Source organism: Lepisosteus oculatus, chromosome 13 (assembly GCF_040954835.1).
Source record: "Lepisosteus oculatus isolate fLepOcu1 chromosome 13, fLepOcu1.hap2, whole genome shotgun sequence".
Taxonomy (NCBI): domain Eukaryota; kingdom Metazoa; phylum Chordata; class Actinopteri; order Semionotiformes; family Lepisosteidae; genus Lepisosteus; species Lepisosteus oculatus.
This window is the reverse complement of record NC_090708.1, coordinates 24,033,497-24,048,188: the sequence shown is the minus strand read 5'-3', so window position 1 is coordinate 24,048,188 and position 14,692 is coordinate 24,033,497. Positions and strand designations below refer to the sequence as shown.

Sequence of the window (14,692 nt, the reverse complement as noted above, 5' to 3'; positions counted from 1 at the left end):
ATCAAAATCCGTATGATGTGGTGCATCAGTTTGTTTAAATGGGGCATGCCCACAGCAAAACAGCCTTCCGGGCAGACGTGTGAGCAGATTTAGAAAGTGAATTAGCTGATTATGTTAATGATCATGTCTTGAGGCGTTCTGCATCTTCCGTTATTTCCAGCTCTAGTGGAGCGCTCCGCTCTGTTTTGTTTCTTTGCTGAGATGTCGTTTTGGTATGATTTGTCTTTAAATGTGCGCCTATTGTTTATCCGGTAACACTTTAGACTGGCAAAAGCCATTTTAAACATTTTAGAATTTAAATATGTTACTAAAGTGTTAATAGAGATGTAAATGTCATAAACAACCTCTGCTGTAGATTAATTGCAAGTTGGTAACAAAGCCCTAATTCTGACCATAGCTGGAATCACCCCTACCCCTAACCTTAGGCATCTGTGCAGAAGATAGCTTGTTCCATCCATGATACTTTATAAATGCATGAACATCTGCTTATTTAATTATAAACTGCAATTATGCATCCCTAACTTTACAGTTCCAAATTGAAAGCTGTAACATGTGAGAGTGATTAGGATGATACCTAAATGCAAATTTGCTGTAGTTGTTGGAATGCATTAGTAACTCATATCTGCATACTGTAAGTGCAGTTTGTTCTCTACTCTGGGAATGTGTACATGGCCTAGATAAGGGTCATTATTACCATCCCATGGAACATATACTGTATGTAGTTCAGGTGGGTAGCTGCGTCAGCATGCGTAGGCTGCAAAGGAACATGTTATAGGTTTATTCCATGCTGAAAAAAAGAAGAAAGAGAACACAACGTTTCGGCCGTGGAGCCTTCTTCAGGTGTCAGGTTTCTCCCTCAAAAAAAAAAAACCTGAAGAAGGCTCCATGGCCGAAACGTTGTGTTCTGTTTCTTCTTTTTTTCAGCATGGAATAAACCTATAACTTGTTCCATATACTGTATGTGTCAATTACCAGGTTAATGGATTCCTATTTCTGCTCTCAGGAGGCCCCTTGTCTGTAAGGAACCTTTTCTCACTAAGCTACATATTCCCAACCAAAGAGAAACTGTCTTTGGCATGTCCGGGGAAGTATTTAGTTCTTTTAATACTATAATAGAAGGTAAAATTCATTAGCATTGGCGGCAATTTTGAAAGTTTAAAGTTAAAGTACACATTTCTAGGGACAGTTTTTAAGGACACCCTTAAATGCCCATTGAACATGATCTTTTTTTCATCCTGCATCTTTCAGGCAGGTTATAATGTGCATGAATGAAATCTGATAATAAGAAAGGGCGTCACTTTTAGAATTTTTATTGTCTATCACTGTAAGATCTAGGATTGATCTAAAACAATCCAGGAAGAATAGGTTGTAATTGAAATAAGAGCATTGCAGATCCTCTTGGACTAAACGAGTAATTTAAGTTGATTTATAGTCTCTGATATCAGTTTTTGCAAATGATGTGCAGTACTTTTGATATGAGAATTTAAAGTAGTGTGTTAATTTGCAAAGTAGTTGTTCTGTCCAAGCGTGGGAGGTAACAAGCTGTGGACAGTGTGACATGGCTGCCACACCACATCATCACTATGGATAGAATAGGGAAGGATGCCTGTGTGTGTGATGGATGCATGAATAAGCAAGGACTTAACTCTGACAACTGATAGAGAGGTACTGTAAGCCAGCAAATAATCTGCCAGACAACATTTCTTCTTGTTGTTTTAAGAACATTGAAATTGTGAGTATGACAGCTTTAGGAAGAGGCATTCATTACACAGCATGTTGGCTCCAATACTTTTTTCCTCACTCTTGTTTTCCTGCTGTTGTGTTTTGTTGCATGCAATAAGCAAACATGTTCCACCCTTTTCCCCTGGATTGTTGTTAGAAGGTTTCAAGTGAGCCGGGGCCTAAGCCAGCAGACGCAGACACAGCAGAAAAGGCAGGAATGCACCCACTGTGGAATGCCAGTCCATTGCAAGGCATGCAGATGGCAAATCAGAGATGCCAGATGACATAAACAATGTGTCTTTGGACTATGGAGGACATCAGGGTACTAGAGAAAACCCAAACCTGCAGTCTCCGCAAAGAGTTTGAGCACAGGATTTTGAAGTTGTGAAGTGACAGTGCGACTCATTGAACCACTGTACTACCTGAACTCATTGGCTGTATTTTTTTAAATAATCAGTTTCCGTGTTGAAAGATAGATAATGATTCCAACCATAGAGATCACCCGATTCTTTGAAAAGAAGGGTTGTTTTTCACTAGCATGACTACACTAATTTCTTTTTGATAGCAGCATGCATTTACTTCATGATTTGTTAAATGGCTGGGTGTGAGCTGTTCCTTAGTTGCTGTATAAGCAAACTGCTGCAGATTGGTGGCTTTATAGATGGGAGTCTCGCAGTAAACTGGGGCTGTACAGTATGTCACCCAAGATATAAAGCCAAAACTGCAAGTGTATCTCTTATGCAGTCTATGACATTTTTGTAGTTTGCTTTTGGTTTCTCACCTTGAATCAAAGTCAAATGTACGTTGTCAAGTATGTTGATTTTGTGATAAGCATTTTTTATTTAATTTTCTCTCCCAGCAACTAATACAGAATGTAAACAGATTATCATTAGAGATATTGTGCTCAAGTTGATATGAAAGTAACTGTGTCAATGTATGTCTTGATGTTTTGCCCAGCTGTTCTTAAAAGGTTATTATTATTATTCTGTGTTTTTTTTTTGTAATTGAAAACAAAGTGCCTTCAGTCTTCTACAGTTGTTGATTTAGTATTTCTTTTCCAGACCACTGTAATAAAACCCCTGTCTTAAGGGTCTTTAAGGGTTTTGGCTGGATTTAGAAGTATATAGTTAGTCCCTGGTTTACTAATACAGGGAGTGATTCTGTGTTATATTGGATTCCATCTGTAAGCCAAGCACATTAGTAGAATCCCAGGTGAATGTTACTTCTGCCCTCACTGTCTACAGCACAACAGCACATCTTACTAACTGAAACATTCGAAGAGTAATTAACTGTCCTAACAATTTTGTGTGCAACCATATCAAATAAGAAAATGTGCCTTTTAAATTAGGCATAAAGAAGATAGCATGGGAGCACTTTGTTTGACAAAAAATGTTGTTCCATTCTTTTGTAGGAAGCTGTTCAGTATTGTAATGTCTTAAGCTTACTGTAAATGCAAGTGAGTAAGAATTAAACATGAATCCTCTGGGCTCCCTGTGTTCCTGATAAAACTGAGATGCACAATGGCTAAGAGACAAGCTGATGTGCTTCTCAACTACCAGGTTATTCATTTCAATATGACAGAGCATATTGTTGGTTTTACACTGATAATTAGGTTATGCAGAGGATTTCAAGTCCTATTTATAGTACAAACAGATCTTTGAAAGGAGCTGTGTATATTTTTGCTAATGCAGTGTAATCCAGAACACTTGGGATTTTTTTTGAGTGGCGAAGGTGTGCTTGTTATGCAGAAAATCATTTTGCATGGTTGTTCATAATCTTCCTTCTCTGATGTGGAACCAGTACTGCTTTTATATGATTTGTTTTTTATGTAAAAATGTATTTGGGTGCTAATGTGCACTTACAATATAAAAGGATTTCATACCATAGTCTTAACACTGCTTTTTTTTCCCTGAGGCTCAAGTCCAGAATTTCCATCATCCTATGATAATCCCACTCTTTTTGAAATGTTATCCATCTCCTTTCACAATATCAGTTTCGGGTTAAATTGCAGAATGAACCCAACCAACTGTAACTAACTGTATCGTGAATGTCTTTGGCTGCTACAAAAGTTGCCAGAATACATGCCTTGATATTGGGAGTGAGCCATGAATCACATAGTTGTGGGAGAGCTGGTCATGCAGTTGGTGAATTCAACAGTGAAGTGTCTTTGTTAGCGATTGTGCTGAGACCTGCAGAGGTCCAGGGCTTTTGCACTGCTCTTGTGACATCCTGACTCCAGCCCACTCACACCTCAGCCAGCAGCCATATCACCCTGCAGCTCACAACTGGCAACCCTTTGAAGCTCAGCAGGTGTGAGCCTGGTCAGTACCTGGATGGGAGACCTTCTGGGAGAGCTAAGGATGTTGGTGGAAGTGTGGTTAGTGGGACCGGTAGGGTGCGCTCACCCAGTGGGTGCTAATGCCATCCTTGGGAAGAGACGTAAAAACCGAGGTCCTGACTGTCTGTGGTGATTAAAAAATCCCAGGGCCTTTCTCTAAAAGAGTAGGGGTGTTATGCTGGAGTCCTGTCCAAATTTCCCAATGGCCTTTACCAATCATGGCCTCATAATAATCCCCATCTATGAACTGGCTTTATCTCTCTGTTCTCCTCCCCACTGATAGCTGATGTGTGGTGAGTGTTCTGGCGCACTATGGCTGCCGTTGCATCATCCTGATGGGGCTGCACATTGGTGTTGGTGGAGGGGGGTCCCCATTACCTGTAAAGCTTTGAGTGGAGTGATCAGAAAAGCACTATACTGTATAAGTATGAGGAATTACGAATTTGTAATATTGTTATTACCTCTCTCCCCCACCCAGCTCAACGAGACAGCCAAGCAGCTGATCGAGATGGACAAGCCCTGCCCCACCCCAGCGCCCCCTGCTGGCCCCTGCCCCTCGGGAACCAGCACCACCCTCAACGGCACGGGCGCAGTCAGCGCCATCCACCGCCGCGCCGATGGGAAGAAGAACGCCAAGAAGCGGCACTCCTTCACCGCGCTCAGCATGACCCAGCGCGCCGGCCAGGCCCTCAACAACCGCCACTCCATGGAGATCAGCGCGCCCATGCTCATCAGCTCCAGCGACCCGCGGGCCGCCGCCCGCATCGGAGACTGCCCGCACCTGTCCTCGAGCGCCCCCGCCCAGGTTAGCACGGCTTGCCGCTAACCGCGTCCTGCTTCAGCTCTGCTTCGCTTATGGTGTCCTTATACCCTGGGCATCCTCACAAGACACATGGCTAGGTGCTTTTTAGGATTTAGTAGCATGCTAATTGTTCTTAGATGTGCTAACCATTAGTGTTGCAGACTTTAACAGCGGGCTATAAGCATGTGCTAAATCTGGATCTTTTGGTCCTCCTGCTTTGTCTTCTGTTGGTGTTACTGTCTTTCTTCGACAGCGAGATCCATCCATCCATTTTCTAATCACGTCAACCAATTCAGAGTCACAGGGGATTCTATCCCAGCAAGCAACAGGAGCAAGGCAGGATACACCCTGGACAGGACGCCAGTCCATCACAGGCTACTCCGAGACACAGACACACAACTTGCATCAGGGCCAATTTTCCCAGAAGTCTGTTACACGCTCTAGATCTGTTCTTCTTTCTCCGCACCTAGACTGATGCTCAAAACAAGAAATGTGGTGAAATACTTCTTTAAACGTGGTAGAATTTTTATTATTTTGCCAGATTAATTATTCTTAACAGCACAAGATACGTAACCAGATGCATTTTAAAATTTAGTCGAATGCTAATTGTGCTACCATTTCCTTCGGCATTTAAAACAGTTAATATTAGAGGCTATTACAGTGAGCTGTAAGCATTTGCCAAATCTTGAACTTTTGGTCTTGCTTCTGCTTTGTCTTCTGTTACTGTTAACATTTTTCGTCAACATTGGCATATTCAGCTTAACTGTTGTTAATTGAAAGAAGAGCTTGAAGTCATGTCTTATTAAATTAAAAATAGCGTTCAAAACAATAATGCCAACTGCTGTGGCTACTGATCTTTGGGTGCATACTGTAGATAGCATCCCTCTGTGTTTTGCATCAGTCTTTTGCACATTTTCATTAGACAATAATTCCAGTGAAGTTTTACCTACAGTAGGTCTGATGAGTTCTGTGCTCTGCCAGTTCCTTAACTTAGAATCCTTGGTTTTTAATAAGTATTTTTATTGCGAGGGCGCAGGAAACCGCTGCATGAGTATGCAGACGTCTCTAGGTGGTTTTCTGTCGTTGCACACATGGGTTCTTATTCTAACCAGAAATAAACAATTCTGCGTCGTTTCAACATAGCTTTGTGCTGCCCTGCGGGAAGTTTCAAGTGTTCAGGAACACACAAATACCGAGTAAGACACGAAGCATCTGTGAAAAGCACGCATGCATACTGACTGGTTCTCAAGGCTTTTCTATTCTAACGCTTGGCTTTACTACAGAGTACATTAAATATTGAACATCCTCCCCCTCCCCCCTTTGGGAGCTTAGAGCGTTTTTACTTTTGTAGTGCAGAAGCACGTCTTACTCATCGGCTTGGATTTCTTAGAAAATTAGTAACAGCAGCAAAGGTATTATCGGACAGTAGTAGATAGGAATGGAAAGAAGATTGTGTGGTCCTTTTTTTTTTTCTTTGAGTAAAACAGCAAAGCTTGGAAAAAAAGCTTTCCCTTTTTAGCCTGCCTTTGTTGGCCTTGTTTATGAACACATGGGGTGGTGTGAATTTGTGATTCAAGAATTATTTTTTGCGGTATTTCTATTTTAAGTTGTCACTGTGGGTCACCACACAGTGCTGCATGTTTGCTGACATGATCAGATTTCTACATTCTCTGTGGAGTCAATAACACACTGATTTTGTGAGCCAGGACCGTGAACAGAATGTTTACTACGGCCGTCTGGGGGGTTAGAATGCACGGACAAACATCTGGAAAAGAAACCCACGTGGTTTCACAGTCCATTTAAAAGATTGAACCAAACCAGATAGACTAAGATATTTCTCGTGTGTGCTCATTGTTGGAAATAATTGTTTTCTTACTATTTGAATGGTTCCTTTCTTTTTTTCAACTCAATTTTTAATGCACAATTTGAACGTCGTCTCACCGCAGATGAACAGAATGTCAGAGCGTGTCCCTGAGACTCTTAGCTTCTCTGAGGGCACTAAAACCAGATCGATGGGTTTTGATGTGCTGTTGAACCCAAGATCAGTTCAACCACAGCCCATCTGGTCTCAGACCGTTCCTACTCAGCACGGATCACTGGGGAACAGAGAAATGAGTCATGCCTATCCCATTACCCTCCTCCTCTTTTTGGATTGGCAATATCAGTTTGGTCCCCACTCTCCTCCTCCTCTGAGTCCCCAGGCTCAGATAGGCATCTCCTGGGACTTTAGCCTGCACTGTTCAGAAAGCATAGCTTATCCGACGCTTCACAATTTGGACAGTTCCGCGTGATGATAAAAGCTCTTTAACATTTACTCTGAAAATTGGAATTTGATTTGTTAATTCTTATCACGGTAGCAGTCTCCTCAGCCCCCTCTAGGACAGGGCCAAGCCTCAGCTGTTTCTCCTTTGTTCATTTGAGTCCTGAATGAATTATCCAATTTCAACGTGACAGGTCAGCTTTGTCTTGAATTCCCTAGGTCAGGGAGAAAGCACACGTGATGTTTAACAGATGAGGAAACCCGAGTTGGGTGACACAGGGACTAATTGGGATGGATTAGGCATCTTCGGGAAGGTGTTTGCCTCATATCTGAAAGTCTGTATGCTCACACCTCCCAGCTCCACATGGGACATCCTAATTTATTCGGAAGGCTTGACCCACAATTGCAATAACTACATATACTCCTTTGCCACAGCAAGTCTCTGAAGCTGTGAAGCTCAAAGCTGGTTTTCGTCTTTATTATGAGAAGAATGTCCTGGAGGAGGCACTCTCAAATTTGCGAGTAGTGAGAGATGGCTGGAGGAATAGTGTGGGAAAGAGTTCATAGCTGAGCTTGCTGTCATAAATAAACATCCATCGACATCCTGCCTGGCTTTCTCTACCTCTTCCTTCCAGAGTTTGGAGGAAAGAATCCTGCTTAATTTCTGTGCTTAGGATGCTGGTTTCCAGGAAGACTCCTCAGTTTTCACATTTTAATCGATTCAGCAGACAGAATTTTCATAGCAAATGACACATCTTGATGTTTCCAGACATGATGATGCTGGTAAAAGACATTTTCCAGAAAAATCGCTTAGATATTTTGTGAAGGAACAGCGATAGCTACATTTTCTGTACCTTTTGGAAATAAATGATACTATGGTGCTACTGCTGTTGCATAGACTTTCAGATGTTTTATAACAATGGCTCTTTTGTACAAAGGAAGGTGGTTCTGGATGCAGTAACCTGGGCTTGTAACCTTCAGTTTGAAGATCCCCTGTATCGGTCAATCTTACATCCGTGTTGACTGCTTAACCACATCATATTTATTCCCCTTTTGAAAATTCAAAATGAAAAATTGAACTTGTGGACCGCTGTACACCAAATATTTTTCTGATGTGTGTTATTGTTGGACTTGGCTCTAAATTGGTTTTTCCTTAAGTGACAATGTGAGGCTGAAGATCCTAAAAAGAATGTGTGTGAGGAAGGCTCCAGAGACATGGACGTTGAATTAATGAGACGTGTTGCACTGCAGCCGTTTAGAAAATGAGTTGGCATTTTCCTGGCTCTGGCTGCTCATCTTAGAAAATCTGCTAATGCCACCTCCTTGGAAACCCGGGATAATTAGGTCCTCCAAGCTGCATTGCATCAAGTTATCAACTAAAATCCTTTGTTGACAATAATTGGTATTTTAAACGCATTTGCCGAAACCCTGGAAGTGTCAGATCTAATGAGTTTTAATGAGAGTAAATCTCACTCTTAATTGGTAAGAAATGAAATGCTAAGCAGCTGAGCTCATTGCATCCATATTGCCTTCATTCCTGCCTCCCTTGGAGGAGCGATGGAAGTTGAGTCAATCTGGACATCATTAAACACAACCTCTGTAGCATGCTCAGCCCATGGCAGAGCTCACTAGCTCAGCTTCAGTTACGCACTTTGGGTAAAGGGAATAAGGCTTCAAACCTTTCTTCAGTGGAAGAGGTCCCATTCCTGGTGCTCAGTGCACCTGATTTTCAAGCTCCGTGTTATTTGCTCAATAACAGCTCGCTGTGTCCTTTCACGGGTAGATGACATTTCACCTTTCTTCTCCCACAGGATTCCTCCTCTTTCGCTGGGACGTCAGCGGTCACCAGCGTTCCTCCGAGAGTGACCGGAGTGTCCGGTGACCAAGGGACCGCTTCCAAAGTACAGCTGCCTCTCAACATGTATGTCGCCTACTGAGCTTGTCACAACATTGATGTCATAAAACCAAGTTGATCTATCCCCATTGTGATCGTGGTAATAAAAACACTGACCAGGCAAATAATTATTTGAACTGAAGCCATCCTTCTGCATGATTGTTTCATTGTGTGATTTTTTTTTGAGGAAGGCTGCATTATTACAGATAAGATATACACTATCAGGCTTGGTCAAGCAAGCTCATTGTGCTTCTTCAGCATCTGCTCCTGCTGCTGGCCTGCGTGCGCACAGCTTTATCCGTTAACTCTTTACCAGTCCCATATGACAAAAGTCAAAGAATGAGAGCCTCAAGGAACCCAAAATGCAGTGCCATCACGCATACGATTCCAGAGTGTCTGTTTAACACGAGGCAGATAAACAACCCTTTGTGTTGCTGTCTGATGTCTAAGGCTCACAGAATGACAATAATAATTAATAATAATTGCTTACACTTATATAGTGCTTTTCTGGACACTCCTCTTAAAGCACTTTACAGGTAATGGGGACTCCCCTCCACCACCACCAATGTGCAGCATCCACCTGGATGATGCGACGACAGCCATGGTGCTGCCAGAATGCTCACCACACATCAGCTATCAGTGGGGAGGAGAGCAGAATAATGAAGCCAATTCATAGATGGGGATTGTTAGGGCCAATGGGAAATTTGGCCAGGACACTGGGGTTACACCCCTACTCTTTGCAAGAAACGCCCTGGGATTTTTCATGACCACAGAGAGTCAGGACCTCAGTTTTACGTCTCATCTGAAGGACATCGCCTGTTTACAGTATAGTGTCCCCGTCACTATACTGGGGCATTAGGACCCACATGGACTGCAGGGTGAGCGCCCCTTGCTGGCTCCACTAACACCTCTTTCAGCAGCAACCTTCGTTTTTTCCAGGAGGTCTCACATCCAGGTACTGACCAGGCTCACACCTGCTTAGCTTCAGTGGGTTGCCAGTTGTGAGTTGCAGAGTGATATGGCTAATGTAGGCTCTTGATGTTTGGCAAGCTGCTCAGTGTCCTACAGAAGGGGTGATGCCACTTGGAGGAGTGGTGCGTACCTACCTGAGGTCGCTGCTTTGCCAAGAGCAGCCAAGAGGCGAGAGAGCTGTAGATGATTAACCCAGCTGTGCGCTCCCACCTGGGTAATACAGGCCATGGCATGCAGGTGACATAGCCTAACCTCAGGCTCAGGTCTGGGCTCACAGCATCTGGGCCTTTGAGCGCAGTTTGCCCTCGGAGAGAGCTCTGCAGCTCTTCTGCTGGACTTAACTCCCCCTCCCTCTATAGACTCCCATCCCCACTCCCGTCTTCATTTTATTTTAAGTACAGTAAGACAGACATCAAAGTGGGTATTTAAAAAAAAAAGGCAGGAGAATGTAATTGAAACTCATCCAGTCTGCAACTCCAGAAACTGTGGAGCCATGGTGCAGCAGTGCTGTCTTTTTTTTATCAGATATTTCCCTTTTTCCGCACTCCTTGTCTGCCAAATACTGTGCTCATCAGTGCTGCATCCCGGAGCCTCCGTTTATTACAGACGTCACATTAAAGACAGGCTGACAGCGTACTCTGTTTCTTTGAATCTGTCAACAGTCCTGGGCAGATTACCTACACACTGATGGCTGACAAACTGCTGCCACAATTATGTTTTAACTGTGCTGTTGCCACAGCTACCAAAAGGCTCTTTTTATCAAACCTCACGTTTCCACTTTGTGGTTTGAGAAGTAACCCCTCTGCGGTGGGTGCCTAGCTTTGTTGTTTTGTTGGGTCTTTTTTTTTGCGTTTGATTGCAGATTAACTCGTAGATGAAAATCCTCAGTGTTCATCATATCCTGTTTGTGTCTGTCAGTTTAATAAATTATAGACTCACTTCTTTATTGGCCCATGTTTGTGATTTAAAGATTAAGTCCACAAACCTGGGTACTAACAAAAGTAAACTTATAAACTGAAAGCAAAATGCTTTCTTTTTTAAAGATAACATACAGTACAGACTTTAATATCAAAGTACTACAATACTTTTAAATTTGTACATGATAAGACCATAAAAGTTAGTGCAGTGTTTTATGAAGTGCGTTTAAAATGAACACAGGAGGCACTTCTCTGCCCACAGGGTTGCAGAATTGTGGAACAAGCTACCCAGCCATATTGTTTCTTTCTAGAGAAGGCTGGATGAGATCCTAAGATCAATTAACTGCTAACTTCTATTTGTAACATTTCATATGTTCCTATGTGGCTTTTATCTCTTAAGATGCTGCAGTATAAACATTTGCTTAAAAATCACACAAAAGAGTGAATTTTGTCCTTAATGGAAACGAGAAATGGATTTCCTTTCAGTGCACTCCTAACCTATTTATTGCCAAGGTCGGGGTCAGTCATTGGCACCCCAGTGGCAGTGTACTCTTGGCCCTCTTCAGTGCCAGCTCAGTCCACTGGGTCCAACTCAGGTGGCCAAGCCTTGACATCACTGGGCAGATACATGGCACTTCTTTACGCAAAGGATTGTGGGCAGTCTAGAACAAGCTACCCAGCCTTGTTGTTGAAGCCGACACTTTGGCTTCGTTCAGAAAGCGGCTGGATGAGGTCCTTGGATAATTTAACTACTTCCAAATCATCTAGATGGCCGAATGGCTCCTGCTCATTTGTGACCTTTGGTAAACCAACATTTTTTTTCTCTTTAACCTCTCTCTCATACAAATAAAAGAAAAATACACAAACTTCCACAACATGACAGTTTTCTCTTTTTTTGCGAACTACACAGTTCTATACACATATAATACCGGTGAAACTGCGCAACGGGAAGCCAAGCCTTGACTTGTTCCACGGTTGTCCTGGCAGATACGTGGCCATGTACGCCTACAAGCCGCAGAAGACGGACGAGCTGGAGCTACGGAAGGGCGAGCTGTACCGCGTGACGGAGAAGTGCCAGGATGGCTGGTTCAAGGGCTTGTCCTTGCGCAACGCCACGTCCGGAGTCTTCCCTGGCAACTACGTCACCCCTGTGTTCAGGTGAGCGCTGGGGGGAGGGGGTTTCTCGGGAGACGGAACGCAAGACCTCCCTGGTTTTGGCATGAAGTGCTAGTAATAGTCAGCCCTGAAGTGTCTGATGGCTCGAATTGCTAGAGCGAACTGCATCCGGTGTTTATATTTTTACAGAAATCACACGAGGTGCATTCTTTATGTTTTTTAAGCGCTATTTCCATTTGTATGCCCTTGCTGCACTGTCTTTCAGATATACGACACTATCACAATCTGGTGTAAGGAATGCAGAGATGGAGCAGGGAGTAAAATGAAAGTATCATAATAAATCAACAGAGCCTTCTCATACCCATCTAAACTGGCTTCTCATGATGGGAACTGAGTAGTTGAAATTGTTCTGTCACGAAATGATGAAAATATATGGCATAGCAGTAATAGACCTCCACTACCTGATTAACATAATGCAGAGGTGATGGTTTCACGAAGTTCACCACACTGCAGTAAAAAATTAATTAGTTCTGCTAAAGAGAGCTGTGGAAATGAGACAGGAAGGAAATTCCTGGTAGGATTTGAACAGACATTCAAAGATATCTGCTAACTTAGCCTTATTCTAAGGGGCACGATCATCTTGCATTAAACCTTTCCCATGGCTGGTTTAATGGAACCTATTCAGAATAGAAAAATGTCTCGTAATTTTTTGTAATAATATGGCCTTCTTTCAGAAGTAAAATGTATCACTTTAAAAAAAAAAAGGACCATCAACATGGGGAACAGAAACCATTTTTTCTAAATGCGTACAGGCGATCTTTACAGTGCCAGCACAAAATTTCAACTTCGTCTGTTATTTGGCACATGAATTTAACTTGTTCTTCTTTCCCAGTTGTTCAATTCTGTATTTCTTCATCAGAAGAGAATTCCACACTGCTACTCCAATATGGCCAAAAAAAATTTAGAAAATATTTTTTGGAAGGAAATGGTTGGTTAATTTTCTTGAGAAAATGCCAAAATCCCAGGTTTTCCTTCCTGGATCACACCATTTTTTACCAAATTATAAAAGGTTATATAAATTCCAAATGCTATATACAGCCCGACTCAGAGATTTATTTTCAGTTAAATCAGAAGCACACATTTCTACTGTTTTATGTAGGGTAGAAAATATTCTTATTGTTTAATGTATTTATTTTTAATAAGTTATTATTAAAATTTAAAAAATAGACAGGTTATTAACCCTTTTGCTACAAGGCTTTGTCCAGGAAGCCATGAACTAAGCTTCAAATAAACAGTGTTTTTTTTTTAATCTTGCATACTACTGTGCAGTATATTAGCAAACAGTGGTTCCCAGCTGGATCTGGGAATACTGCTTGCTGGTTTTCATTCCAGCTGCGATCTGCATTTCCAGTGCTAACTGATGACTTAATTGATCTTCTTGTTTGATTAGACTTTTATTTAACCTGCTTCTTTGGTCAGTGTCAGAAATATTGTATAAAAGTAGTTTCCAACAACTTCAGTACATGTTTATGCAGGCACTCCTCAACATGCTAGCCAAGTGCCTGGAACTCATTTCTGATTAAACATCTCTTCCTAGTTGATCTGTGGATAATAATTAGACATCAGTAGCAAACACGGTGCATCAGATGAGTGTTTTTTCCTTCTTCAGAGGTCTGATTGGTTACGTTACAGTCATCACTCCCGAGTGAGAGCAGTTGTGAAAGCCGGAAGCAGAGGTGTTACCAATTACAAACCCCATTTGACCTTTTAAGAGCTGAAAGCAAATTTACAAATGTGCCCCAGACGGAAAACTAATATCAATTAGCCCGTGCTTACGAGCTTGTCTGGACCGAAAACCAGAAGACATAGCGTTCCTCCAGGACCAGGCGTGCAGTAAAGAACAGTATGCACGAAAGGGGTAATTGGTTACAGAACAACAACAGCCTCATTTGATGCTTCTTCTAATGCCGACTTCCCTACAATTGATTGATTTGAATTTTCGGGGTTGGAAAGGATATATGACCTGTCAGTTTTTAGTCTGCAGACCTGTCATGGTCCAGACCCATGCTTAATGGAATATAGCAGGTCAAGGGATCACAATGCAGTGACAGTTAATCTTTGAAATCAGATCATTTCATTTTGTTTCCACAGATTGCCTTGGAAGTAAATCTTACAGTCAAATTAGGAATAGTATAGGGTTACTGAAATGTAAAATTCAAATAACTTTGAACATTTTCCTCCAGTTAAAACAGGATTTTTGTTTAGACGCTATTGGATTCCTGTTTCCGGAACAGATAAAATGCTTTTAAAACTATTCAGTCTGTTGCCCTTGGCCAATCTTGACCTGACGTCAGTTCTGCGACATTTAACATGCTAATCCATATTCTTCCACTTATCACAATTTGTCAATATGTTGCCAAAGGGAACAGGAAGTAGGTGGGCATCAAGACAGTAACATTATCCTTTTTCCTTTGACATCTTTCTCTAGGTTTCACCATAAACATAAAACATTTAAAGATGAGTATAGAATTAAATGACTCAATTTAACATATGCCAAATATCTAATAAAGCATTTGCTGATCCTTCATTTTATTTCAGAAACCAAGGTTTTGAGATCTTTTTCTGAATTCTGAAACCAAAGCCTTGAGTGTATAGGTTCGATTCAATTTCT

At 42.0% G+C, this 14,692-nt stretch overlaps 1 protein-coding gene across 1 annotated transcript in view; it reads left to right on the top strand.

Annotated features, from left to right (window-relative positions):
- sh3rf1 (SH3 domain containing ring finger 1) overlaps positions 1-14,692 on the top strand; it is a 171,014-nt gene that overhangs the window by 131,536 nt on the left and 24,786 nt on the right. The window contains exons 4-6 of the mRNA XM_069197266.1: positions 4,539-4,865; positions 8,934-9,043; positions 11,893-12,063. Of these exons, the coding sequence (XP_069053367.1) occupies positions 4,539-4,865; positions 8,934-9,043; positions 11,893-12,063 (608 nt within the window). The remainder of the gene's footprint in view (positions 1-4,538; positions 4,866-8,933; positions 9,044-11,892; positions 12,064-14,692) is intronic.